Source organism: Rhinatrema bivittatum, chromosome 5 (genome assembly GCF_901001135.1).
Source record: "Rhinatrema bivittatum chromosome 5, aRhiBiv1.1, whole genome shotgun sequence".
Classification (NCBI taxonomy): Eukaryota; Metazoa; Chordata; class Amphibia; order Gymnophiona; family Rhinatrematidae; genus Rhinatrema; species Rhinatrema bivittatum.
The window spans coordinates 259,190,293-259,208,104 of record NC_042619.1 but is presented as its reverse complement, the minus strand read 5'-3'; the positions used below and the strand labels follow the sequence as shown (position 1 = coordinate 259,208,104).

At 47.0% G+C, this 17,812-nt stretch overlaps 1 protein-coding gene across 2 annotated transcripts in view; it reads right to left on the bottom strand.

Annotated features, from left to right (window-relative positions):
* The window catches only part of PLPBP (pyridoxal phosphate binding protein), a 44,312-nt gene extending 30,218 nt beyond the window's left edge, over window positions 1-14,094 (bottom strand). The window contains exons 1-6 of one of the 2 annotated variants that reach the window (XM_029603892.1): window positions 13,942-14,015; window positions 13,469-13,547; window positions 3,706-3,813; window positions 2,898-2,933; window positions 2,664-2,739; window positions 2,428-2,562 (exon numbers count right to left, since the gene is read on the bottom strand). In XM_029603892.1, coding sequence (XP_029459752.1) covers window positions 2,428-2,562; window positions 2,664-2,739; window positions 2,898-2,933; window positions 3,706-3,756 — 298 coding nt within the window. In that variant the 5' untranslated portion in view covers window positions 3,757-3,813; window positions 13,469-13,547; window positions 13,942-14,015. Of the gene's footprint in view, window positions 1-2,427; window positions 2,563-2,663; window positions 2,740-2,897; window positions 2,934-3,705; window positions 3,814-13,468; window positions 13,548-13,941 lie in introns of both variants that reach the window. The other variant, XM_029603891.1, reaches the window with a different exon arrangement.
* Window positions 14,095-17,812: the final 3,718 nt, after the last annotated feature.

Below are 17,812 nucleotides of genomic sequence, written 5' to 3'. Positions count from 1 at the left end.
CTGTATCACATCACCCCTGCTCCTCCTTTCCTCCAGGGTGTACATATTTAGATTCTTCAATCTCTCCTCATAAGTCATTTGATGATGAAGACCCTCCACCTTTTTGGTCGCCCTTCTCTGGACCGCCTCCATCCTGTCTCTGTCCCTTCGGAGATACGGTCTCCAGAACTGAACAAAGTACTCCAGGTAAGGCCTCACCAAGGACCTGCACAAGGGGATAATCACTTCCCTTTTCTTACTCGATATTCCTCTCAATGCAGCCCAGCATTCTTCTGGCTTTAGCTATCGCCTTGTCACATTGTTTCGCCGACTTCGGATCATTAGACACTATCACCCCAAGGTCTCTCTCCTGCCCAGTTACTGCCAACATCGAATTGTCAACCTTAGGGAGAGTTTAAAGCTCCGTTGTCTCCTCCAGCAAAGGATAAAACTTTTCCATAGCTCTGCCAGCCTTTAAGCCAGACTCGGAAGTGTCCCACTTCCGAACTACCTTCTTCACCAATTTATGAAAGGGGAAAGCTTTCGCTGGATCCTGCAAACATCCAACATGGGATCCATTCCTTTCAGGTCAGACTCTTATGAAAATTTGATTCCCAGCTCTTGAAGCACATGCGGAATCAAAGGCCAGAGCTCCCCTCTGCGAAAAAGGGTGTACCACCTTGGGATCATCCTTTTCGGCCACTGGAACATCCTCTGGGTCACATCAGGCATCGGTCTACTCCCAGGGAATCCCCTGCCACAGCATCAGAATCCTTTGAGTCCTCAGTATCCCCATCGATACCACCTGCCTGAGAGGGCCAAAACATGCCAAACCTCACTGAGCACTTTCTATTTGGCTGCAGGGGCGTCCCCATTGGTTGGGGTTCAACAGCGGGCTGAGACAGAGACCTAGAGTAATTTCCTGCTGCTTTCCTTGCTAAACAAGTCTTATGTATTAGTTAAAAAAAAAAAAAAAAAAAGACAGAAAAATGTTGCAATTCTTCAGAAACAAGACTTATGGGAAAATCCTCTAAATCAGAGCCGACCCTTTGCCGACTCTGCAAGCGAATCTAAGACGGCTGCTGTTCCTGCGCTGACGGGGAAAACCTCCATGGCAGGCCTGGACACCCCCAAAACACGAGCACGTTTAGAACCAGCGGCAGGCACTCCCGAAGTCTCTTCTCCACCCGAAACACAGATGGAGCACAAGCCCGCCCGATTCAGCCGCAGCTGCGATTCTCTGCAAGCGTGACATGAATTGTCACGCAATATTGCCACATGGCCTGGAACCGTGTGCTGCCACTCCCACACTGACCTCAGGAGAAAAAAGTCTGTCACCAGTCCTGCCCCCCATCCCGATTGCTACAGGGATTGGCTAGTGCACCCCTGCGAGGCAGTTGTGTTTAAAAACAAACAAAAAAAAAGAAAACCACACTAACGTCCCAGCCCAGGACAAAAAGCCAAAAAGGGATACTTCCCTTTCCACCAAGCCTGTAGTGCAGTGGATCCCCCACGAGGCAGCACTGGGACGAGGGATCTGGATCACCAGATGTCTACTCCAAGGACCTCAGGATCGAGCTACCAAAGAGTCACCAAGCCCTGCTTGTCCAGCTCAGACCAGAGAGGGGGGATGGCCTCACCAGGAACTCACAACGTCCGAGAAGATCCAGAAATCTTGTCTTCCTTTATTTTCTTTTTTCTATTCCAGACTGCAGGTTTTACACCATCTACCAGAGACAGAGAAATACTGAGGGACTGCAGATGGCACAGTAGGTTATGTAGCAGTGTCTGTGAATCTTTTTCTGTCTCCATCTGCGGGCAGGGATGCAAAACCCAGGAGTCTGAACTGGAGATGGTAGAGACAAGGAAAGCAGATGGATTCAAGAACACATGGGACAGGGAATCTGAGGGATCAGTAGGGACTGTACAGCTGAGCAGCTGGTGTGAATGGGTCGACTAGATAGACCATACAAGTCTTTCTGTCATCACATTTTTTCTGTCAGTCACCTACAAGGACCAGGTTAACAAGCAAATGCAGTAACCAAATCTGGTCCCAAATCCTCACCCATCACCTCCTCTGACTTCTTGTACTGGGTTCTGTGCAGGTTCCAATAGCTTTTCTTGGATCAACATTAGAGACATTCAAAATCACTACACCACATGAGCTCTGGGGATGGAGTTGATCGCTTTATCAGATGCTCATTGCAGAATTCAGATCACCATACAGCCTCTTGTAAATTTACCCCCCCCCCCCCCCCCCCCCCCCCCCCCCCCCAAATTGCACTCATCTGTGATCACACACCCCATCCCGACTTTGAAGAAACTGGAATTGTTTATGCTCCAGCTAAAAGAAAAAAAAAATCAAACTGTTCATGCGAAGTGCGCAGAGGAGGAAGACTAGCACATCTGCAGACCACCGCCAACAGAAAGTCATATCTGGGTACTCACTACATTCTCCGCTTGTGTTGACCTGCACCATGACCCTTAGCCTCTCCGGTGACCCCTTCTTCTGCCAGGAGCTGTTCACCTTGTCTGCCAACTTGATGGAGTCCAGTGTCTCCAGCATAAAGAGGTTAGGAACAGCTGCAGGGAAAAAGGAGAGACAGTGAGGACAGACAGAGATTCAAAAACCATGGTATCATTACATGCACTCAATAAATATATAAATAAATAAATTTATATACCAACTAATTTGTTGATGTTGTTTTTCTGTAGGTGACCTATAAAATGCCATTTAATCTCTGGACACGCAGCCTGAATCTGGAAAAAAATTAAATGTAATCACTAGAATTCCAGGGCTCTGTACAGTTCCCACAGTTACCCCTGGGGAAGAAAGCAGATGGCATCTGGTGCTTCTTGGGCAATCTCCCTAGATACATATGCAGGAATTGTGCAAGAAAATTCAGTAACACACTTACTTTGGAGTCCGATGCTTTTTCTAACAGCTCTTGAACCTGGGGAGAATTAAAATATTTCAGTTATTAGGAAGTGCCATTCTTTCTGCTTTCTAGGACTAAAATTACAGACAGACAAGAGCTGGCACCCGAAATGGCCATGGAGTGCTGGGACACTTTACCCAACAGCTTTCTCTTGTGGGCTCCCAGTTCAGGTGGGACTATGGCATGACAAAAGGTTTTCTTTAATGTTACTTGGGATTCCCTTCCCCTCTTTGCAGTGACAGTACACCGGGCACTTTACCTGTGGGAAGTCAGGCAAGATGGCTGGGCCTCTGCCATGTCCTCTAGCAGCTGGGCACGAGAATCAAACCCAACTCTTCCTCATCACCATGCACGGCTGCCATGGAGCAGCTCCCCAGCGAGCACTCTCTGCGGACAGAGGCGGCTGGCAACGTATACTGGGCATACTCTACAGACACGATGCACAGGATAGAAATATCCCTCTGAATAGGTTCCAAGCACAGAGCATCTTTTCTATCTCCCCCTGCATGCCAAAAGCCCACAGCCAGGTAAGCTCACTAGGGCCCTCAGAAAGATCACTGCTTTAATGAAGCTCTACACAAAAAAAAAAAAAAAAGAGCCAGCTAGTGCAAACATTTTACCTTAACAGACGACAGCCAGAACACGGCTCCGAGACTCATCTCGCTGCTAGGTCACTGGCTCAGGGGATAAAGAGCAGAGTTCTGACATAATGAGCGGTTTTGTGACTGTCCTCCCTTTAACGCGGTGTTACAACAGATAAGAAGAAAAAGCAACAAGTGGCTCTTACGTAGTTTTCTCCGAAGTAGCGCTGTCCCTGGGCGTAGGCCTCAATCACCATGCTCACAGGTTTGGTTTTGCTGACTGCCACAAGTCGTGGTTGGACTGCTGGGAGACTCTGGTGGTGAAGGAAGCAGCACTTGGTGAAATAAAGAAATGCTCTCCGGGAAAAGATTTCAGAAGCACTGCCATCAGTTTTCACTACAATGTTTGCGCTTTGCAGCCACACCACCATTCAAGAATACTCTTACCAGCCCCCTCTTACCCATTCATGGCTCAACGCAAGCACAAAGTATCAGTCCATGTAACGACTGTGTGGGGACTCAGCAGCTCATTTACAGCTGTGTAAAGAAGCCTAGACAACTGAACATTCAGGTCTGAATGAAAAAGCCCTCTCTCGGCAGTAAAGAACTAATCTTACTCTTCAACCTGAAACACTTCTGGAGTGACAGCACCATAAGCACAAGCTGTACCTTGGGCAGCCACAAATCTTACTGCCCATTTATTTTTCTTATACTACAGCAATTTCACCGAGCCCCTGGGAACAGCCACAGTTGGCTCACTGCCACAAAGAGTCCCAAATGTGTATGTATGTATACAGATATATTCACACCCGTATACATGTATGTATGTGGGTGTATGTGCACATGTATGTGTATGTGTCACTGCAGGCAACAATGTTGTACTGCTTTCAGCGAACCTGAGGCAATGCGTGACCCTCGCTAATATGCCTGCTCTCCATACGAAGCTGCAATGCAGATTATTTCTAGGGTTAATTTACTTCCCCTTATGCCAGCCAAATGCTTTGCTCGGAACTGATCTGCACATACATGATAAATTTTCAAAAACATTTACCTGGGTAAACAGATGGCATGAAAATGCTCCACCCTGCATATAGGTAAAAGTACAGGCAGAGATCCACAAAATATCTGCTGACAGGGGATAGATAACTGCATGTATTTTTACATTTTCAAAAACTATCAGGCCAAAGCAGTATTGGCACTCCCTTAACATGCACCGATCCACCTCTCCCAGGTGCCTGATATAATATTTAAATCACAGGCCACTGTAAAAAGGAGGCGCTACGGGAAATTACGCACCCCTAGCGCCTCCTCAGCAGTGGGCACCTGGGAGAAGTGGCTGTCAGTCGATTAAGAAAAACGCTCATTAACCGAATGTCCCTTTTCTTAACCTGATCGCTGGCACCTTTTTTTTTTTTTTACTCTTTCCCTGGACATTCTAATTTTTTAGTTCCTCCAACTTAACATCACCACGATATTAAGTTGGAGGAAGTTTAAAAAAGCAGTATTTTCGGCTTTTCTGTACAGTTTTTTGGCTCCTCCAAAATTAATGCCTGCTCAGGGCAGGAGTTAATTTTGGCGAGTAAAAACGTGCCAATCGGGCGGACTATCTCCAAAATCAATCCAAAATCAATCCAAAATCATGGAGAAACTAGTTAACTCCCGTCTTTCTGACCACCTAGAACAAGCCAACATACTCCTTCCCACACAATATGGCTTCCGAAAACACCTCAGTACAGAATCCCTTCTCCTCTCCCTCACAGACACTATCATCAAAGGTATGGACGCCGGTAACTCCTACCTTATCGCCATGCTAGATATTTCCGCCGCTTTCGATACCGTAAATCATAACATCCTCATCAACACTCTCATCAGCATAGGAATCACAGGTACCGCTCTTTCATGGATAAAGTCCTTCCTCCAAAACCGAACTTACACAGTCCTCACCGACAACTTTACATCCCCCCCTGTTAATCTCGACTGTGGCGTCCCCCAAGGATCCTCCCTTTCTTCCACCCTATTTAACATCTACATGCTCCCCCTCACAAACCTCCTCTCCAACCTTGGTATTACACACTTCATCTATGCCGATGATGTGCAAATCCTCATTCCCTTCACAAATTCTGTACTCACTGCTCTCCAAAAATGGAACACCATCCTCACCTCCATAAACCAACTTCTCACTGACATGCACCTAGCCCTTAATCCGCAAAAAACGGAACTCCTCCTCATCTCCTCAAAACATGCTTCCATACCCTTTCCCGCCACCCTCCACCCCCCCAATTTTCTCTCTGACACAAGAAACCTGGGGGTTATTCTCGATAACCAACTAACCTTCAAACCATACATCAAATCTATCCTTAGCAGCTGTTACTTCAAACTACAAACCCTCAAAAAACTTAAACCCCTTCTCTACTTCTCTGATTTCCGCACAGTACTTCAATCTATAATCTTCTCAAAAATTGATTACTGTAATGCACTCCTACTTGGTCTCCCTGCTACCCACATCAAACCTCTACAACTCCTTCAAAACGCTACTGCACGTATCCTAACCAATGCCAATAAGAAAGACCATATTACTCCCACCCTCATTAATCTCCATTGGCTTCCCATTCACTCACGAATTATTTACAAGACCCTTACCCTCATCCACAAAAGTATTGCCAACGAACATTACAATTGGCTAAACCCACCTTTCCTCCCTCGGATCTCCACAAGACCCACCCGCTCCTCTCTCCGTGGAACCCTTATCCCCCCTTCAATAAAATCTACAAGACTCATCTCCACCACCAATAGGGCCCTCTCTCTCGCAGGCCCTTCCCTCTGGAACTCCCTGCCTCCTGACCTACGTACTGAAACCTCCACACCCACCTTCAAAAAGAAACTCAAAACCTGGCTCTTCCTCCAAGCATTCCCCCAATCATCCTCATCTCTTACTAACACCCTAACCCGACCACCACCTCTCACCAACACTCCCCCTCAAGACCTACACCCGACACCCACCCCCTCCAAGAAGCTTCAAATCTAAACAAAAAAAAAAACAAAAAAAAAAAAACAAAACAAAAACCAAAAACTTTGTATATAACCTATGTACATATTAATTGTTCCTCGAACCCCTGTACATATCTTTTCCCCATGTTCTCCATTTTCACCCCTCCCCCTCCCCTTGTCTCGTATATCCCTACCCTTCCCTCACCTACTTATTTTTCTAGTTAATTGCCATGTTACTGCATTTATGTTACAAACTGTTCCTTGTAAAGGCCTCGCCTATATATTATGTGTTATAAGTTATCTGTAAACCGGCACGATGTGCAAACGGTTGTCGGTATATAAAACCAACCAAATAAATAAAATAAATAAATACTATTTCTTTCTACATGGGGGGAGGGGGGGGAATAGATAATACCTTCATCAACATGCATTGGCACGTGAAGAGCGCTATTACCTACTCACGCGATTGGACGCACTAACCCCCATTTTGCATGGGGGGTTATGGACATGCATCCAATCGCAGGTTGAGTCGTGCGCTGCGGCCAGCGCATGATATTGCATCGGCCTGACTGTGCAGTATTTTTCAGGAGAAAAGTATCTGCAGAAAAAACAGGCACAGAGCTCAGCAGGTACTTTTTCTCCACGCAATTTTCGAAGGGAAGTACACTCATACTTTCCCTTTGCGAACTGTTGCAAAGTCCACAATTAAGAGTAACCGTGGACTTTGCATGTCCCTGCATAGTTTGAAAACAGCCCCTATAATGTTTATTATGGGTCAAGATGCTTCCCTTCTACCCTTAACTTCCTGTTTGCAGATGACATCCAACTTTGCATTAAACTTGGCCAAGCCTCTCCCATCGCCAATCTCAGCAACTGTCTGATTGTGGTGGCCGGATGGCTTAGCAACCACAAAATCAAATTTAAGCTCTCCAAATACGAACTCCTCCGGCTTGGCCGCTGAGGTCACACACTACAGACTATGCATTATCAGGAATTCCCCTTCAACCCAGTAAGAATCCCAGGGGTTCAATTTCATCCTAATCTCATGATAGAATCACACATCTCAAAGATGAGAGTCTCCTTTAGGTAACTCCGCCAGATTCAACAATTAAGCAACTACGTAGATCAGTACAACCTTGCATTGGTTATCCATGTAGGATTGCCAAAAGAAAAAAGTATTCTTTACCTGCTAATTTTCGTTCCTGTAGTACCATGGATCAGTCCAGACAGTGGGTTATGTCCCCCTTCCAGCAGATGGAGTCAAAGCAAAAACTGTAAGGATGGCCCATAATAGGTTGGAGCACCCTCTGCATCCCTTCAGTATAAAGAATATCAAAGCAGGTAAGAAAACATTGGATGGATCAAGAGAACATCGAACTTTGAACTGTAAACGTGTAGAAACTTGCAAAAATGAACCATTAGTCAGTCACAAAAACATCACAAGTGAATTAAGCAGTCGAGCTGAGAATAATCCCTATCCCATAAATCCTTAGGGATGGCATCTGGCCAGATCTGTGGTACTACAGGAATGAAAATTAGCAGGTAAGGAATAATTTTCTTTTCCCTGTACGTACCCGGATCAGTCCAGACAGTGGGATATACCAAAGCTTCCTATGTAGGGTGGGCCCCAGAGCCCAGCTCGAATGACTTGAGCACCAAAAGAGCCAAACACCGGTAGTTGGACATTCAGACAATATTGCCGTGCAAATGTGTGCAACAATTTCCAGGTGGCTGCTCTGCAGATCTCCTGCGGAGAGACAGCCTGGCTTTCTGCCCAGGAAGCTGCTTGACCACGAAGCAAATGGGCCTTGATGCCCTCTGGAGGCGAATGACCAGCACCGATGGACGCTGAAGAGATAGCTTCCTTTAGCCACTGAAGCTTTGTTTCCTCGGTTGGGCCCGCTCCAAAGTACAAAGAGGTGATCCGACAAACGGAAATCATTAGTAACTTCCAAATATCGAATGAGGATGCGCTTGACATCAAGCCGAAGTTCTCTGGACTCTTCATCCGGAAAAGATGGAAGTTCCACCAACTGATTCAAATAAAAAGCGGAGACCACCTTAGGCAGAAATGATGGTACCGTGATCAAGGAGACACCCGAGTCTGTGAAACAGAGGTAGGGCTCCCTACACGACAGAGCTTGGATTTCTGAGATACTTCGAGCCGAACAGACAGACACCAGGAAAACCATCTTGAGAAGTAGCTCTTGCCAGCGGCTCGAAAGGTGGGCCGCTCAGGCTCCTGAGGACCAAATTTAGGCTCCAAGATAGAAACAAACTGTGAACGGATGGTTTTATGTGCTTTTGTCCACACAAAAACCGTACTATGTCAGGATGAGAAGAAAGAGTAGCTCTGTCCAGGTGACGCACGAGGGAACTAAGGGCCGCCACCTAAACTCTCAGGGAATTGTAGGCCAAACCTCTCTCTAGACCTCGTTGTAAGAAGGAAAGAACATTGGCTACCGAAGCACGATGTGGAGGAATATGCATAGAGTCACACCAGGCCTCAAATACTTTCCAGACATGGACTTATGTAATGGACATAGACGTTTTTCTGGCCTTGAGGAGAGTGGAAATAACAGCCTCCGGATAACCTCATCTTCTCAGCCTGTGCCTCTCAAAAGCCAGGCCGCAAGACAGAAGCAATCTGCCTGGTCAAAAAATACCGGCCCCCTGACGTAGGAGGTTCGGCAGATGTCCCAGGTGAAGATGACCTTCCACTGCCATGTTGACCAAGTCCGCAAACCATGGCCTTCAGGGCCACAAGGATTACTGGCCCTTGGTGAGTTTCTATTCTCCAAAGCACCTTTCCCACCAGAGGCCACAGGGGGGAATACATAGAGTAGCAGGTTCCGTGGCCATGGGAGGACCAGAGCATCCACTCCTTCCGTGCTGTGCTCTCTTCTGCGACTGAAGAAGCGCGGAGCTTTTGCATTTTGCCGAGTGGCCATTAGGTCTACATGGGGCGCCCCCCCCCCCCCCCCCCCCAAATCGGCAGAAGAGAAGCTTCATCGCCTCTTGACGGTTCCCACTCCCCTGGGTCCAAGCGTTGACGGCTTAGAAAGTCTACTTGAACATTGTCCACTCCTGCTGTGTATGATACCACTAGCCTGGAGAGGTGGAGCTCCGCCCACGCCATCAACTTGTCCGTCTCCTGGGATATACGACGGCTCCTTGTTCCCCCTTGGCAGTAGACATATGCGACTGTCATCATGTTGTCGGGGAGTATGTGCACTGCTCGCCCCTGGACTAGGGGGAGGAAACGCTTCTACGCGAGCCGAACCGCTCTTGTCTCCAGACGATTGATCGGCCATGACGCCTGCACGGGCGTCTATCGATCTTGAGTTGACTGCATCTCGCACACCGCCCCCCAGCCAGAGAGGCTGGCGTCTGTGGTAACGATCACCCACTGTGGTACCCCTAAGTCCACTCCCCGTAACAAGTGATCCAGACTGAGCTACCGAAGCAGACTGCCCTGGCCAAGTTTGTCAACAGGAGGGGTGCTTGAAACTCCCGAGACACTGGCTTCCATTGAGAGAGTAACGCACTCTGTAGAGGACGCATATGTGCGAAGGCCCAAGGAACTAAATCTATATCTGAAGCCATAGAGCCCAGCACTTGGAGGTAGTCCCACATGGTGGGGAGAGGAAGACAGCTGAAGCGCTGCACCTGAGTGAGCAGAGATTGCACCCAGTCCCGAAGGAATACTTTGCCCAGCATGGTATTGAAGTAGGCTCCTAGAAAGTCAAGTATCTGCGAGGGAGTAAGACTGCTCTTGGCAAGATTGACGACTCATCCAAGAGCGCGGAGAAGATGGAGAACTCTATCGACCGCTCATTGGCACAGATCCCTGGACTTCGCTCAGATGAGCCAGGCGTCCAGGTAAGGGTGCACTGGGATCCCCTCCTTCCATAGTGCCACCACTAAGACAACCATCACCTTGGTGAATATGCGCGGCGCAGTCACCAGCCCGAAGGGCAGTGCCTGAAATTGAAAATGCTGGCCGAGGATCTTGAAGTGAAGGAAGCGCCGATGGTCTTGCAATATTGGGATGTGGAGATAGGCCTCAGTCAAATCCAAGGAAGCTAAGAACTCCCCTTCGTGTACTGCCGCTATCACGAAGCGCAATGTTTCCATCCTGAAATGTGGAATTTTGAGGGCCCTATTGACCATCTTGAGATCTAAAATTGGGCGGAAGGACCCTTCCTTTTTGGGGACGACAAAGTAGATGGAATAATGGCCTAACCCTTATTCTGCCAAGGACACCAGGAGAATGGCCCCTAAATTCAGATGATGATCGAGCTTCTGGCAAACAATGCCTTGTTTCTTCACTGGTCCGCACGGGGAGAAGACAAACCTGTTTCTTAGGGGCCGAGCAAATTATAAAGCGTAGCTGTGCTGTAGAATATCCAAGATCCATTGGTCTGAGGTAATTTTGACCCACTCCTCATAGTAGAGGGACAGCCATCCCCCAATCCTGGGGGTCACCTTGGGGGGGGGGGGGGGGGGGACGGACTGAAGCTGGGTCCTGTTGCTGTCTTGTTAAGTAAGCATCACGAAGTAACAGGATAAACTCTGTAGAAAAAGGCCCAGGAGGAGGAGCAGGGGGAGGAACGGTAGAAAATTGCCCCGAGGGTATATCTGTATCAGGGAGGATAGCAGGAGTGAGAACCGGCAGCGAGGGGGGGGGAAGAGCCGAAGTTTGCAGCCAAATCGGGTTGCATCAGAGCAGGCAATTCAGCATCCAAAATGGCCACCATTCCTGCGTTGGACGGGAATGGGGGCAGACCTCCCCAAGGGCATGCGCGCTTCAGCGCGTGAAGCAGAACGCCCGGCTGGCCTCGAGAGACCCTCCCCACCGGGGAGGCACCTCGCACATAGGTAGTCCCGGGAGAGCAGAGATCCGGGGCTCTCCGCAAGCGCAACATCGCGTCAGACGCAGCATCAGGGAGAAAACAGAGCCGGCACAGAAAACATTACCCGGAGGCTGTAGGCAGCAAAACTTTGCTTGGCAGGTAAAACAATGACCACGCTGCTATAAAGTAGATACAAACAGAGGAATGGCGACTCTCTGTGAAAACTGCCCTGAGGAAAACGGCCGCTCAGGGCAGCCGGTCATTGTAAGGGGGGGGGGGGGGGGGGGGGGAGGTTGGACCACCTACGTGCACCCCTATCAGACAGCAGTTAAGTAAGAGGACTCCTGTGAAAAAGAAATGACACAGAACTTACCCCAAAAGCAAACAGTCATAGATAAAAATATGAATTCTGCCACTACCAAAAGTTCTGTCTGCAAGTTTCATGAAAAACTGAATACTAAGTACAAAAAAACAAAGATCTTTCATTGATCCTCTTTTTTTTTTTTTTAATTGATCCATCCAAAGAAAGAAGATAGAATTTTCTACTATCAAAGATTACTGGGGAACCACAGATGCCAACTTCATCTGCTGGAGTCAGAGAAATACTAAAGGGACACAGAGGGCTCGCCAACCTATTAGGGGCTATCCTTACAGTTTTTGCTCTATCTGCTGGAAGAGGGACATAACCCACCGTCTGGACTGATCCGGGTACGTACAGGGAATTGTTGATTTTTTCTGGACTGTATAGATTTTTGGGATCCTAAACAGAAAGAGAGGACTAAAATGTTCAGAAATGATCTGATTTTAGCCTTCCAGCTACAGGCTAGCAGCCAATCCTCCTCTGCAAAGTATACAATGCTGTATGCACTTTGGTGGCTACTCTACATTCAATATGTGTTGGACACATTTATTTTGCATCACTTGGATAGACTTCAGTCCACGATTTAATCAGAGGCCTAAAAAGGTTTTATAGAAGTTTGGCTTCTGAACTGGAAAAAGCAAATCTTCTAGGGAGTAAAGAAGTTTGAGAGGTGGTAGTAAAGATATGAGGCTCCAAATAGGCAGACTCAGGAATAACATCAGAAAATATTTCCTCACAGAAAGGGCAGTGGATACATGTGTCGGCTTCCCAGGGGAGGAGATATAGGCAAAACCAGTAACAGTTCAGTAAAGCATGGGACAGGTACAGAGGATCATTAATTACAAAAAGAGGTAAGGGGGAAAGTCAGAGTTCAACTGGGGTCTATGGCACTGGAGCAGGAAGTAAATGGGGCAGACTAAATGGGCCCTTATCTGCTGTTATATTCTACATTTCTGTATTCTTCTAACAGTGAAGAATGGCAATAAAAGTCACGTGTGTGAACCTCATCAGCGAATATACTAAACAGCATCTCCAAGTGTTTGGAAATTTGACAGCTGAAAGTTGGCAATCCTATATCCATGCACTAATCACCAGTCAATTTATAACTCTGGACTGAATGGTATCTCTCTAACCTTCTTGATATGACAACAACTCCTGCAAAACATAGCAGCCACAATCTTGGAAAGGCACATCTTTACAGTCTTCACTGGCTACTGATTAAAACCAGGATTACACTCAAAACTCTCTGCTTTGTCTTCAAATGAGTGTACAAAAAAGGCCCCGGAGTATCCCTTGCCTTCTATGCAAACAGCTAGAGAACACACATCCTCACAAAAGGCTCTCTATCCCTCCCCACCCCTGACTTCAGCTGCTATGCTCCCAAGATCTGAAGGGAGGTTCCAGTACTCATCATCAAGCTACTTCGCTTTCCAGAAAAAAAAAAAAAAAAAGCAAAAGCATGAATAAATGACATAGGCAGCAGAAGGAGATGGGCGACTATGGTCCTAGCAACTTTTTGCAATCAAGGTGCTTGTGCGGACCTCCCCCCAAAAAATGATATCACTGACCACATATAAAGTTGTATCTCAAAACAAAAGATGTGCTGCTCTCCCTGATATAAAAGTTTTCCTTGCTCCAAGAAAGTAAAGATCAAAGGAAAGCCTGCTGTCAGTGCTCGTTAAGCAACAAGACCCAAAGCCCGTCTGCTACCCTAATGCTTTACTGGCTCGCAGAGTCGGCATGCAAGCGGCTCTTCCTGCCTACCTGGGTTTAATGTCCCCGCCAGGATCCTAGATCAGACCCCACCACAAACCGTGCACGCATAAATCATACAGGACAGGGCCTAGCGGTGGAAAACACGAGAAAAAGCAGGGACGGGAGTTAAGAACAGGAGATAGCAACAGGGGCAATAGCAATGGTACAAAGAGAGACAGGAGCAGAACAGATGCAAAAACTGGGTTAGCATGAAAAGCCGGCATAGAAATAGCGACAGGGTTGGAAAGAAGGGCAGTAGAGATAAAGACAGCGGGAATAAAGGATCGCAGTAATCAAGGAAACATTAATTGGCATGGGGCAAAAGAAAAAAAATATAGCTAAAGTCACAGAAGCATAAGCTAGGTACAAAAGAGCAAGATCAGAGATAGCGGTAGAGCTAGAGGCAGTAGCGATAAAGACACATGGATAGGTGGGAGTCAGATCAGCAGAAGAGGGAAGGGCCTTTGACGATATCTCCTCACCTGCGATCTCTGGGCCGCAGCCCGCTGCACTCGCTCCAGCACCGCCTTCAGAGCTCTGCCTACCTCCGCGGACATTCCTGCTTTCCTCCACATCCTCCCCTCCCTGCCTCACATCTAGCGCTTCCGGGCCCCGCCCAGCCCAGCCAATGGAAGCCCAGGAATTCAGCACTCGGACCAATCAGCGCGGCATCCCTAGCCGCTGGGCGGTGCATGAAAGCGACCTTCCCGGGCCGCCATCTTGGAGAGGTCGCAGGAAGGGCTCGAGGGGTTGCCGTTGGGCGGATCGTTAAAGGGCTCGCGAGCTGCAGTTTGGAGTTAGGTCTGTCTGTGCGATAAACCGCGCGACCTCCTGTAATACAAGCCTGTGCTTAAGAGGAAAAATATTTAATATTAAGAATTCAGAGAGTTAAATCATTTAGAACTTCCGATCTCTTCATCAATTAGAGTTTTGCTAACGTCTGGCAAAGAGACCTGGTCTCAGTTTTGTAAAATTTCCAAGCCCCTTAAAGACATTCAGTATCTGGCACTATTTATGCCGGTGGCACTCTTGTGCAATACTCAAGATACTGAGGCTGGCGTGGGAGATATTTGGTTCCTGTTCCATGCGGATTTAAACCTGTGCATAACTGTGCGCATAAATGCCTCCGAATTTCACGGAATCCAAGTCCAAGCACATATTCACGCAATGTAATTTCATATTTGTGAATTTTCTGTCTTCTCTGCTGTTTTGTTTTATTTTACTATACCATGTTTAAGTTCCTTTATGCAATTATTTTGTTTACTTTTCAAGTGGCAGGATCATAGTATGAATATTTTCTCTAAACTGTCTATCCGTCCTCCCTCTCCCCCTCCCCCTATGCTGAATCTACAGGTGACAGACTGAGAGCCCTACCTACCAGCAAATAGGAAAGCCCTCTGAGTAGTAAAATAAAATCCTAGGAAAAATAACACTCAGCACTCATGCAGCAAACCTGTCATAACAATTCAGCACTAACAACTGGAATTCAAACAGCTACAACCCAGCAATGCAAATATTGCAGTAAGCCCTAGAACACCATTGCATCTCATATTGGGAAATAGTTTGAAAAATGGAACAAACTGGACTGCTACAGATCTCTACACATAAAATACAGTCTAGCAGAACACCTCACTTTGTCACATATGCAAAAAAAACCCAACCCAAAACAAAACGACTTTCACTCAATATAGAATAAGTGATCAGAGACTAGAAATTGGAGATGCAGCCAAAAACTGAATCGGAACCCCCAACTCTATATGCAATGCAACATTGGATAAATAAAACCAGAAATGCATTGCCTCCTGCGCTGAGCAAAATGCAGGGACGCAGCTTTGGGAAATACACATTTCCCAAAGCTGACAGTGAAAATCAAATGCTTTCTACAAAAAGTGAGTAGGGAAAAACACTGTATAATTCTGGGGGAAGGAGTAAAAACAGCAACTATGGCAGCAAAATATGTGGTATCCAGTGTGATAATAAAATTTATTAGGGCCATCTGTTTAGTGGAAATTTACCAAAAGGGTTCCAGGAGGCACTGCTCGAAACTGTCTCACACTTAGATACAAAGAGATACATGTGTCTTTTCTGTTATTTTTAGGCAACACAATAAAGAGTTATAAAATCAAGGTTAGTTAGTTTCCCAGGACTCTTTGGAATGTCAGATATAAGCAAATGTTTCTTTTCACCTTGTGACCTTAAATCAAAGGAGTGTTGTTTTAATTACTAGGGCAAAACTGTATTTAAGACTAGCCAATTCAATATCTAACCAACAGGCCGATACAGTACAGTGTGTTCCGACGGAGCGCACTGTTAGCCTGCTCTTGGACACGCATTTTCCCTTACCCCTTATTCAGTAAGGGGAGGAAAATGCGCGTCCAACCCGCGGCACCTAATAGCGCCCTCAACAGCCAAGCCGCACATTTTACTTTCAGAAATTAGCGCCGACCCAAAGGTCAGCGCTAATTTCTTCTGGCACCGGGAAAGTGCACAGAAAAGCAGTAAAAACTGCTTTTCTGTGCACCCTCTGACTTAATATCATGGCGATATTAAGTCGGAGGTCCCGAAGAGTAAAAAAAGTAAAAAAATAAAAAAATTTGAATTCGGCCCGCGGCTGTCGGGCCGAAAACCGGACGCTCAATTTTGCCGGCGTCCAGTTTCCGAGCCCGTGGCTGTCAGCGGGCTCGAGAACAGATGGCAAAATTGAGCGTCGGCTGTCAAACCCATTGACAGCCGCCGCTCCTGTCAAAAGGGAGGCGCTAGGGACGCGCTAGTGTCCCTAGCACCTCCTTTTGCCCGGATCTACCGCCGGACCTAATTTAAATACTGCATCGCGCGCGACTTTACTGTATCGGCCTGCAAGTCAATTTCTCCAACTTAGGAGCTGACTTCCTTATGCACATAAGTAATAAAGGCTTTTGTTCATGAGAAACGCACTGTCTCTGTTTTTCCTGTTGTCCTTTGGTAAACATTTTTTCATAACACCAGCCACCAGGCCAGAAATAATTTCTCTTCTCTTCAGTTGGTCCCTGGCACGCTGATCCCCTCCCCAGCCAGTGATCAGGGACACTGCAGACCAGAACCAAAACTTGAGGTATGTCTCTGATGCTCTACTTTCCCTAAGGTACCTCTAATTGACTTATCATGTTGTAATTTTTCCTTTCTTTTCTTACCCCATTTTGATCTGTATATGTAATACACTTAACTGGAAGTTGTATGTTGCTGGCTGTGTGATGCACATACACTCGTCACCTGTTATCAACAGTCAACTTCCAGCACTGCAGGTTCAGAGGTAGAAAGCTGCTGGGGGGCTAATTCCATATTAAAAAGAAAAGGGATTCAGATTTGGGTTGAGAGCCATCACCCCTCCTGCCAAAACCCACTTCAAACTGGCCTGCTAGCCCCCAAGAATATAACCGACCTTCAACCACCCATCTTTTACCTCAGTGCAGGGCCGGGTGTTTCAGGGCCAGGAGCTGTTACCCTATTGCTCAGATTGTTCAAAATGGCTGCTTATCAACCTGAGGCCGGCTTGATCTTACCAGAAGGCGTGCCTTCTCTGTTGCTGCTCCTATCCTCTGGAACACCCTGCCTGTTTCTCTCCAGTTAATACCCAATACTAAGGAGTACAAGAGAAACTTAAAAACTTATCTTTTCACTCTAGCCTTTGACAATGCATTTGGTTTATGGTCATCTGTTACATTTGTATGAGGCGTGACGATATAATTGTTTTTCTTTTCTGATGCTGTGATATTGATATTGTCTTATGAACTGAATTTTATTTCTGTTTTATGCTTCATGGTGTCTGTTTTATTTTATGCATGTAACCTTGTAAATCACCTTGATCAAGTCTCCTTGTAGAATGCTATATAAAACCTAATAAATACATTTGTCATTTTGAACCGCTTGAAGCAATGGGGCAGGAGTGACTGGGGATCACTCCTACCCCTGAAAGACTTGGACCTGCAATGGGATAAAAGATGGGGTGGGAGAGGTTGGAGGGACTCCTGGGGGCCAGCAGGCCAGTTTAAAGTGGGTTTTGTTGACAGAGGAAGGGACTGGGACCTTTTTAAGAAATTGGGGGGGTTTTGGCTGTGGAAGGGAGGTAGACAGGGTTAGGGGAGGGCTGGGGAGGGGAGGGGAGCAGACTGTGCTGGGGTTGGGCCGAGGAAGAGAGGGACCAGACTATGTTGGGGGTGAGCTGGGGAAGCAAGGAGCAGATTGTGCTGGATTTGAACTAAAGTGTGTGTGTGTGTGTGTGTGTGTGTAGAGGGAGGACAACTGTGCTGGACTCAAGCTGGGGAAGGAAAGGGATGACTGTGCTGGGGACCAGCTGGCAAAGTGGGGCAGGGATCA